General features: G+C 49.1%; 1 protein-coding gene across 2 annotated transcripts in view; it reads right to left on the bottom strand.

Annotated features, from left to right (window-relative positions):
• JARID2 (jumonji and AT-rich interaction domain containing 2) overlaps positions 1-10884 on the bottom strand; it is a 209921-nt gene extending 199037 nt beyond the window's left edge. The window contains exons 1-2 of one of the 2 annotated variants that reach the window (XM_061994455.1): positions 10799-10884; positions 9525-9747 (exon numbers count right to left, since the gene is read on the bottom strand). In XM_061994455.1, the coding sequence (XP_061850439.1) occupies positions 9525-9569 (45 nt within the window). In that variant the 5' untranslated portion in view covers positions 9570-9747; positions 10799-10884. The remainder of the gene's footprint in view (positions 1-9524; positions 9748-10798) is intronic. The other variant, XM_061994456.1, reaches the window with a different exon arrangement.
• Positions 10885-11258: the final 374 nt, after the last annotated feature.

Raw genomic sequence — 11258 nt, forward strand, 5'->3', positions numbered from 1 at the left:
AAAAATCAACCATATTCTGTCAGTTCAGTTTTAACCTGGAAAGTCCCCAGTCTGCAGCGGGAGTTACCACCTGGTAGACATGTTGGCCTTCAGAAGAAAGGGGCAACAGGTGGGCAGAGGAAGGCTAAACCACTTATTTCAGTGCAGTCCAGGCTTAAAAGTGATCATAAAAACATGGCATTAGGCAGCTTACTGGTCTCCACAGTCACAATACTGTTAGCGAAAGCAAAATGCAATAGTTACACACAGGACATTTCCAGCAGATAGGGAGAACAGGACACTTCCAGCAGAACAGGTCACAACAGCTTCTCTCAATGGCTACTTATTATTTTTGTAGCTTTTATTGGTTCGAGGCGTCACAGACAGACTTGAAAAAATGAAAACAGCAGCTTCAAAATGATTTGCCATTAAGACAACCATTATTTCTTCCGAGTTATAAATAATTCAAAGGTTATAGTTCCTATAACATGCTGTAACTCCAGCTTTTAAGTAACACGAAGCCCCTTGTCTTACAAAGCGTAATTACCCTGTCCACTTCATATGCTGAATAACTACAACAAAAAATCATTGGTCAAAGCTTTTCAAACTTAAGATAAAGACCTCAGTAACAGAAAGACTACCTTCTTCATACAATCTTAGTGAAGTGGAGCCCTGCTTTTAGTATTTGATTAGAGGAAATACTATTCCAACACTGTTACCTTCTGCTTTATATCCAGCACTGAAAGGGACGTTGCCTGGTCTCAGAAAGCTTGTCTGCACAATGGCACTAGGCCATGAGAATTTTCATCATTATCACTATGCTTCAAGAGGGGTGAGAAACATGACTATCAATCAGAAAACCACATCTCACGTGTCCATCTGTGTCATCTTTCAGTGGAAAACACTCACTTTAGGACCGATCCTGTGGAATATCAGCCAAAAAGGAACCACATGCAACACCAGCTTAGTTATCAGTCAGTTTCACAAACAGTAACAGAAAACCTTTACAAACAATAACAGGAAAGTCCGGAGCAAGTTTTGTAGGGCTGAAACCAAAACAAAAGCATTGCTATTTTTTTTGTCAGCTTGAGTTAAGAAGTTAATTGATCTGGCATACGTGCAGGGTTGGAAATTTCTATTACAGGGTTTTTAGCATGCACGCTGCAGCTGAGGGATTTGGCTCACAACCTCCAAGTACCAAAAAGAACTCTGTGGGACACAGTGGCTGAAAGTAATATCCATGAAATAAAAAAGGTGAGAAAGAAGGAAACATATCCCTTCTCAAAATCACCCTTAGTCTGCCTAAAAGGAACCTTATAAAAACCAAAAAAAACTATAAACACACGGTGGTAGCCTGCAACAACTTAAAACTCTAAACACAATTTCTAGAGCATGTACTTTTGAGGCATAAAGAGGTCCAGTTTTAGAATAGCATAGAAAATCCTACTCTAAATGCAACAACTAATAACAGTGTTAAGCACCTGAAAGAGTGAGATACTACACTGACTCTTGTCCAAGACTGACGGCTTCTATCCACTTTATTATTAGCAACCTCAAAAAATATTCATACATTGCAATTCACTTAACTCACATGCTTTGTATTTGCAAATTCCTCTTTGCTTTTCTTAAAAATGCAGGCCATTTCCAAATGTAGCCAGGAAAAAAATGTTATTAGCTGTTTAAAATGAGTTGTCAAAGCCCAGGGGAAACTGAATTCCTCTCACTGAGGAGCCGCAAAAGCTTGCTGTCCTGGTTGGACCTCCCCAAAAAAGCAGCACGAGTAGCAGGATGCCTAGCACGAGGCTAAAGTTTACCCAAAGCAGCAGCAGAATTTTTACCCAGAAGAAAATAAAGCACAGCCCTGAAAGAGAAAAAAAAAAAGTCCTTCCTCCAAAATACAAATGTGGGAAAGGGCAGAGAAGGCAGTCCCACTCTTGTGGGCAGTGAAGGGAAAGAACATCAAATCAAAATGCCAGTACATAACATTGTCCAGAAGTATTGGGGAGCACATCTCTCTACTCCTACTCACATAAATCTGTTTTAAAAATAGGCACAGAGCTTATTTCCATATGCATATAGTTGAAAGAGCCAATAGTTTCTCCAAATCCACTCCCACCGTTCTTAAGAGCGTGCACTGCTTCAAAATTAATCTGCAAGCAAAGCTAAAAATGAATTGCTCGTAATATATAGTTATCCTAACTTGGCTCAGACAACACGGTATCAAAGTGCAAAACTAAGATTAGCAGATTATGTCAGAATGAGCTCCCGTGGTTTATTTTTGAACTTTCTAAATATCGTTCGCCAGTCATCGTAGCGTGCGCGTGCCAAAACACGCCAATCCGCAACCATCACGTCACCCAAGGATGTCAGACCAGCAGGGCAAGCTCGAAGAACTGAAAGCAAAGCTCAGGGACACAAATAACACAAGCCCTCCCCTCCCAGAGCACGTCAGCAGGCCACAGTTTCTCAACTTGATTCTTATTTATTTGCATCTCTTCTAGCTCTTCCTTCTAGGAAGGAAGAGTAATACAGTAACAGCCCCAGATTCCAAGCTGCCCTTTCAGATTCCAGGCTGCCCTTTGTTGCAGAGCAAATCTAGGGCAGAAGCTGGCAGAAAAGCCCACAAGATAGACCCAGCAGATTACACATTACAGAAGAGAGACATTTAGAAAGGATCAAGTCATGCCCCTCCAGTGATGCAATTATAAACTCTACTGGGGGCACTGGCACATTTTCGCTAAACCTATTTTAGCAGTGTCAGAACGTTTGACTGCACCAGTAGCAATCCTACAGGCACCACACCAAACCTGCCCAGAAACTACTCTTGCTGCACAGGCCTGACCTTAATACAGGTTTCCCATTTTGTTTTCAGTGCACTTTTTTTAACCACACCAACCCATTCTTATGTCTGATTACAAGAGATTGTGTTCCTCCCCAGACAAAAGTACAGGGTATGGTTTATGATGCGTCAGTCCAAGATGAGGCATTTGGTGCATTAGTGCTGAAGCAGTTTCAGATGCTGCTCTTCCCTCCCTGAACCGGCGGGATGGCTACTTCCACCCGAGTGTTTCTGCTCGTCACTTCGATGCTCAGCCAAGCTGCTCATTGCGAATGGCTTTCTACAGCAGCAGCAGCAATGAAACCCATCAACTTTGCACATCAGTAGACGGGAGTACACTCACACCACCCGTGATCTCTAAGCTCTGAGAGCATCCAGACGTGGTATTCAGTGCGGCAGTGCTCTCAGCTACCGCTCAGCTTTGCCACTGACCGCCACCACGCTTCCGAGGCAAGTTGAACAGCAGCATTTTACAGCTTCACACCCTTCATCTGCATAAGGAAGCGACAGACAAAAAAGCAAGCACACACAGAGGGGAAGAGAGCGAGCATATTTTCAAACAAGCCCTCACTGCTATAATTAAAGGGTTTATTCCTTTCCCACAGCCCACCACTGGAAATACCAGGCCTCTGCCGGATTACTGGAGGAACAACATCAGAACAGGATGTCATTACACGAGGGAAAGTGTGAAACCTGAGCAAGTGAAACAGCAAACGGTTTTAAACCTTCTACCTACCGATTCATTGAGAAAAACAGGGGTTTTCTGCTCCCAACTGAAATGAACCCACCCCTACAAATGAAAACCAAGAGCTCCCAAATAAAACCTACCCATTAAAAAACAAGAAGGATCACATCCAATATTCCCAGTAGTAACGAGCCAGCAAAACAACCAACCCATCAAAGATCTAAGAGCATATCAAATACATTTTGGCAAGCATATTACTTCCTGTATCTGAATTTCAGTGCCAAGTACTCCTCACATACTAGACCCGAAATTTACGAGCGATTTGCAGTTTTTAAGTTTCCTGGTGGGATCCTACCACTTAAAAATGCTTTAAATAAAAATGGTAGTAAGTATTAAAAGCATACATGTACCATACCCCATCATTCACACTAAATCCTAGGCACTTTTTTACCCTTTTCTCTAAAGTCATAACAATGGGTTAAGGGGTTGTATTGAAGGTGAAGGGCTCAACCATAAAACCTGTCAACTGCAGTTTTGGCCTGTAGCATAGGGACATTTAGGGCCATCGGCATCAGGAAACACTCAAAGGAAGCTCAGGTCTGGCAACACTGAAATTTGCATTATTAGACTGCAAGTTAATGTCCCCTTAATCTAACACAGAGGCAGTCAAATCCATTAGCACTATTGTTTTCAGACTGTCTGCCCACTAAAGCAAACAATGCATCATTTACACTTGGTTTACATTTATAGGTGGGAAGAAAGCCATGCAAAGGACTAAGAGGGGAAAAAACCGGAATGTTTTAAAAGCAAATTTGCATTTCACAGCAGTGCATGTATTCCTCTGCAAATTCCACATCTGCTAAACCACACAAAAGCTGGGTGCTTGTAATAAAAAATAATAAGAGCGTCTCTGCTTTTCCTTCCCCTGCTTTACGATTACCTTTAAGTTTCTCTTTTACTCAAGTGCTGCAAAGGGGAAACTTTACAAATGAAAGCAGCTGGTGTTCAAGTTGATTTAATTCAATCACTATACAACACAAATGGCAGGGAAAAAAAAGAAGCCCAAATCAATCCCTCAAAAACATTTCCCTCCTCCTGAAGAACTTTCAGTTCCAGGAAACATCAGCAGTGTGTATAAACAAAACATACATTTTAAACCTGGAGTCTCTTTAGCTTCAGACTCTTGAGATTTAAAAATCGACCTACTTTATGTAATACTCCCGCAGCTGAGTCATCACAGTATCAACAGGTCTCCATCAGCTTCAGGGTATGATCGTCACTCAAAAAGTCAAGTATGCATGCTGAAATGCCTCTTGAAGATCTAACAGCCCAGATCATAACTGGGGAGGGAGAAAATCTTGAAGAAAGTTTGAGCTGTGAGAGGCAGTCCCTGTATAGCAGATGCTATGCCTCACAGCAAGAGCTTGTAAGCTACAGGATAGGATATTGGACGAGGCTGCAGAAACACAGATTAGTTCCATCTCTGCCACCTTTACAGTACGTAGCTTCAGGCAAGTAATTCAGACTTCTGTTCCATCAAACAATAAAACGAAGGGAATGCTACTGCCTTACAGAATCAGCTGATGTTTATACCACACTTCAGCATATGCATAACATTAGCTGTTCTTTTACATCTACAGAAAAGGAAGAAGTAATATATTCTTAACACTGGCTTAGTAGGCCTCATCAGAGAAGGTGAAAGAGCTTAATGAACATTAGAAAGTCCTCACTGGGGCCTTGATTCATTATAATTCACTCTGGACTGCATCTTACACAGACTCCTGGCTCACAGTCCATCAGAGGATGCAGGAGTCCATGAGTACCTCAGGGCAAAGCATTTGTTGACAGCAAAGGAAACACTCCTTTTTTTAAAAAACGATTTTATTTCCTAGTTTCTAGTTACACATCATCCTATAGCCACTTACAACATAGCCTTGTAGTCTCAGGACGAGGTTACAGCCAACCCTAACTCAGATCTCAAGTGTAGCTACCACCCTTAAAGAAACCATTAGCTTGAGTTAGATGCACACCCCCCCCCCCCCAAATAAACATACCCCCTCGACCTGAGTGTGCTCCGCTGTTGGATTGTTACTGCAAGACTGAAAAACGCTCAGCTTAAGAAAGCTCCAGGTTATTTGAAATAAGATGCAATGTACAGTGGATACTACTTCTAATGCCACCAGTGTATTTAAATTATCTCCTATAAGAAGTGGTCAAAGTCATGTTGTCAGTTGGCTGAGAGAGGGAAACGAGGAAACTCCAGCAGACAAAAAAAAAAAAAGGCAGGACACAGGTCAAACTGAAGCCCTGGGTAGCGCTCATGGCCAGGGCCCAGGGCACACAAACATCCTTTGCTGCAGAGGAGTTATTGCTGCATGATCACTGTCCTCCCTAAAAACGCATGAGCCTGCTTCAAGCACACCCAAGTATTGTCTCAAAAGGCTGCAGCACTCACGGGAGCTCTCCTCAAATGTCTGCAGCACACTAATCCCTGACAGGCCTTGCCAGCCCTCTGTCTGAGGGGCTTACCAGGCCGTCTGTAGGTGACGCGTGTCACCTCATGGCAGACCACAGCACTTTTACTTCTGCAAGGACAAGGCAACACGAGGCAACAGGAGCGGCATTACTCCTTAACTGTATTTTGCCATCTGCTACCATGGCAGAACTGTGTAGGTATTTTAGGACAGTAATCCAGGTCTGATACTCCAAGACCCAAGCCAACAAGAACAGAAGATTTGCTATTCGGCAACACGAAAACAGGCAGGAAAATGCACCTGTGAAATTACGCTTAAGACTTCAAAGCTTTTCATTTAAGAACTATTAATTCCAAGCGCATACTGAATGCAGTCTGGCTTCTCGGCTGATGCTTTACAAAGCTGTCAGTTTTCTGAGGCTAGAGCCAAAAGGCAATATTTGATATGTAAAGATGTTTGAGAAGGAGGAGGGTAAAGTGAGAAGAAAGATTTGTATGAGTCAGCCATAGTTCTTTTAAAATTAAGTGATAGCATTTTTAAAGTGCAGGGGGAAAAAAAAGATGCACACACGCATTTCCTCATTCCTGGGTTATCAGTCGCAAAGGACAACACTCTGGAAGTTTAAGAGAACTTTTAATTGGGACCATTTCGGGAACAGGGAGCCAAGCCCTGCGACGGCAGCCCACAACCCGCAGGCTTTACTCCATTGTTCTCACCACCTTTTTTGTTTTCAGAATTCATTTAGCCTAAGCAGGCTCTGCTCGTGGTATATAAACCCGCAGCAAAATAAGGAGCAGGGACCGGTGTGGCAGCACTCAGATGGACCCTCACACTTCACAGTGGGCCATCATCCCCGCACTGCCCTCATATCAGGGCAGGGAGCGTCAACGGTCCCGCGGCCGGGCTGTGGGACTCGATGCTTGGCGGATCGTGGCCTGGCGGTGGGGCCGAAGTGGGATCGGTGGCCACTGAGGTGAGGCCTGCATCAGCCGTTGTGGCTTTCCACGCTGCCGCTCCCGGGTCATTTGCAGGGATACCTGGATGCCCGAGTCCAGGTCTACCCCAAGCATGCGGGATGTCACCGGTGAGGCCGAGCACGACAGGACGGAGTGGGGGGGAACTGAACGGCCCCTGCGCAGGCCGAGACACGCTTGCAGCCCCGTCCCACAGGGTGGGCGATCCCACCTGCAAGCCGCGCATTCGGACAACAAAAGGCCTGGCTGGCACTGGCGAGGAGAAGGAGGCGTCAACCGGAGCCCGGCACGCTGCATCGGGCTGCCGCAGCGCCGGAAGGTCACGGGCAGGAGGAAGTGTGCCACGCGTGTCTCCATGCCGCGTCCCCACGGGGAGACCTGACCGGTCCTCCCCTCCGCGCCAGGCGGCGGCTCACCAACCTCCCACCCCGAAACCGGTAGGGCCGGGCCGGGCCGGGCGGCCCCGCACCTGCTCACCTGTCCCCGGGCCGGGCCGGGCCGCCCCCTCGCCCGCAGCACCGGCGAGCGCTGCCCCGGGGCCTCCCCCCGCCCCCGCCCCGCCTCGGCCCTGACGTCACGGCGTGGATGGGGAGGGCCGAGGGGGGGGGCCGAGAAGCGCCCAAGATTCCACGGCGCGCAGGCCCTTCCCTTTGTGACGTCACGGGAGCGGGGCGAACCTGGCCGGGCGGCGGCGTGGCCAGCGGCCCGCGGGCTCCCGTCACAGCCCCGGCAACCTGTTGCTGCCGCCAGCGCGCCCCGCCGGCCCCGCCGCCTGCCAGCACAACACGGGGGCGGGAGGGAGGGAGGGAGGGAGGGAGGGAGGAATGAAAAAAGGGTAGGGGGTGGTGGCGATGTTAAAAACAAGGCGCTGCTGCAAAGTTGCAACCGCGGAGTGCACGGCACTGTGTCCGCCCCGCCGCGCTCGCCCCCTCCCCGCCCCGCCACGGGGTCAGCGGCAGCCGCGCTCTCCCCCTGCCCGGCGGGGCGGCAGCAACGCCGCATTGTCGGCCCCTCGGGTGGCTGGGGGAGATGAGGTTTGGGGCGATCTCCCCCCCCCACACAGACACACCCCCCCCCTTCCTTAATTATTAACACCGCGGCTTCCTCCCCCCCGCCCCGCTTTTGTCTGCCTGCCTGGGAAACGTGGACGCCTCGCGTGTTTCGCCAGACTTTCCACACGCCGTTCCCGTTTCGATGCAATACTTTAAAGTCGCCGGCCCCGGGTTCCTCGCTCCTCTGCAATGCGGATGTATTTTAATTCGGAAATTTCGAGGGGAGGCGGAAAGGAAAGGCCCCCCCCTCCCCATCCCCAGCTCCGAAACAGCGAACAGCGTCGTGTCCCGTGGGTGCCTTCCTTCCCACCCCCCCCCCCCGGGGGCTGCGTTTCATCGGGGCGGGCAATCGATAGCAGCAGTCAGCTGGAGTCAACTGCAGTTTTTACTAAATCTATATAATGGCGAGGGAAAGTGTCCCGAAGGTCACCCTCCCTGCCAAGAAACACCCCGCGCTTGGGGCGGGGGGGAAAGAAGCCCCAATCAGCACAAACGACGGGCGCGGTATAAAACTACAACTTTTAAAGCCTCGCATCAAACCCACCCAAAAAGCCACGAATTGTATGTTTCCCCCCCCCTCCCCAACTGAACATTTTTCTTTTACAACGTGCAGATCGGAATCATTATTCGCTCTAACTGCATATTTTTGCTAATCCCCTCCGTTTTTCCAAACGTAAAGAAAAACTCCCCAATGCCAATCAAAACGTAACTGGAGCACGAACAAAAATCCAACTATCCATCCCCATTTATACGTTTAAAGGATTTAGACAATTACCAGGGATTGATTAAACGGTTGAATAAAGAGAAGCAGAAATACAACCCGGGCTAGCACTGGATTAGCCCAAATCTTCCAGCCATCATAAATGAATTATTTTTAAACAGTGCCGAGCCATTTTCCCCATTATTCGAGTCAATCCCGAGGAAAGCGATCCCCGCCTGCTTCGGTTTCTATCGCAGAGCAGCAGCCGATCGCATAGAGGAGATGGGGATGTGGTAGTGCGAGAAAACCAGCTCGCCATAACCAGACACACACTCGGTTCCAACTTAAAGGGCTTTCAGCAACCAGACGGGGATAGACACAGGCAGATCATTTAAAAATAACCCAAAACCAAAACAACCTCCTTCCGCATGCAAAAGCGTAAGATTAAGAAAACCGCGTGAAAAATGCAGTTTCGTGACATTATCGCGGCAGCCCCCCGACCTCCCCCCCCCCCCGCCTTTCATCTAAACCTAGATTATGATTGTGTCATTTGAGGTCAATACATTTATTCACTGGAGGAATCGCTACACAAATCTGGTTTTATAACCAGACTGGAGAAAAGGTCCTTCCCTCCACCCCCCCCAACCCCGGTTAAAAGGGGCCTCCGAAACTCCCCCCAACCACACCACAGAAAAAAAATATTCAATTCAGTATCACATCGGTTCCGAAAAACATATAGCTGCAAGATTAGCTCCAAACTTGACATTCACTGCCATTTCCTAAAACTGAAGAGTCAAATGATATATGTTATGAGCACTTACGTATTTCTTTTGAATTATATTCCTCTTGGGTCTTTCTTTGCTCATTCTGGTATCCAAATTCTGATTGCAAAAGGGGACAATTGCTTCATGAATTAAAAGCCGCGACAATTTGTTTAAAAAAAAAAAAAGGAAAAAAACACGAAAAAAAAAAATCCTGGGGGGAGGGGGTTGTTTGTAGTGGTATCTTGTAATCCGACTTTCTTTTCCTCACAATGTGATTCTCCTAGCAATAAATCCGAGAAATGGGGGACGCAGGAAAAAAAAACAAAAAAAGACGAATGCGAAGGAAACAAACAAACAAAAAAAATCACTTTAGTGAAACATTATAATGGAAAATTTCACCCTAATCACAAAAAAAAAAAATAAAACGACGCCCTTGATATCCCCTTTTTCTCAAGCCACCTAAGCGATCTGCAGGTCCTTAGCGTCAGAGCTGTAGTTACATCTTGGAGAAGGAAAGGGGCCGAAAGGAGAAGATAAATAATCAAAACGTTGGAAGTCACGTTTGTGCCGCTGCAGCAGGGAAAGCGGCAGAGACAACTCCAGCAGCGGCGGCGGCGGCGGCGGCTCCGGCGGCAGCAGCGGCGGCGGCAGCGAGGGCTGCACGCACCGTGTGTGTCTCCGCTCCTCCAGCTCCCCCCCTAACCAATGAGAGCAGCTCTCCGGCAGCAACTTTAAATGGACCTGGCTCCCTGCTTTTTTTTCTCTCTCTCTCTCTTTTTTTTAATATATATGTCTGCTGGTGTGTGTGTGTGCGCGCGCGCGTGTATATATATACACATACACACAGGGGCACACGCGCACGCACACACACATACATACATATAACGCTTAGGGGCCGTCTTTGAACTCCCAACCGGGACGGGAGCCGTAAGACCCGGCCCCCGCTGCGTTCAACGCGTGCAACACGCCTCGCTAAACATTATGTGCGGGTCAAGCGTCACGCGCTTGTCTTTGCCCCCCTTCCCTACCTCTCCTCCCACCTCTGCGGTTTTGGGGTGGTGTGGGGTTTTTTTGGCATTTAAGAGCGGCCACCCGGCAAGCCAAGGTCGCCGCCGGCCCTGCGCCACAACGCGAGCGGGGAGTTTCGCGACGGTCCCTCACTGCGCAGCACGCTCGTTCCCCCTGCCCTGCCCCCCCTTCCCCTCCCCGCCCTGCACCAGCCTCTCTCCTGCCGTCAGCCAAGGGGTTTCTCTTTCCGCTCCGTCCCTGCGCCCGCCACGCCTCCCTGCCCTCACTCGGGCATCCCTCGGGGTCCGCCGCGCTACCAGCACCTGGCCTCGCCGGCGGGGCTCCGCACGGGGCCCAGGAATTGTCCTTGCTCGCGGGAAAGTTGTAGTTCCCGCACCACAAAATGGCGACGGCGGGGAACTACACCTCCCGGCGTGCCCCGCGCGCCCGCCCCTGCCCGCCGCCCATTGGCTGCCGCCTCAGGAACGCTGCGCGACGTTCGTCCTTTCCTCACCCCGTCGTCTTGTCTCACACCCCGCCGGGGTTCTCAGGGCTGGGGAGGGAGAGGCTATGTGAGGGCCAGCCGGGTGTTGCGGGGTGCCAGGGTGGCCGCCGGGGGAGAAGATGTCACGACACGGCAGGGCGGAGGGGGCGCGAGGGGGAACCGCTGACAGGGAGTGGGGAGGCAGGCAGGCGCCGCGGGAGGCTGCCGGGAGAGCGCGGGGATTAATGTGTCTGGGTTGGGCTGGGAAGCGGCGGCGGCACGAAACTTGGTGTCTGTGG

This window comes from Colius striatus, chromosome 4, assembly GCF_028858725.1.
Source record: "Colius striatus isolate bColStr4 chromosome 4, bColStr4.1.hap1, whole genome shotgun sequence".
NCBI lineage: Eukaryota > Metazoa > Chordata > Aves > Coliiformes > Coliidae > Colius > Colius striatus.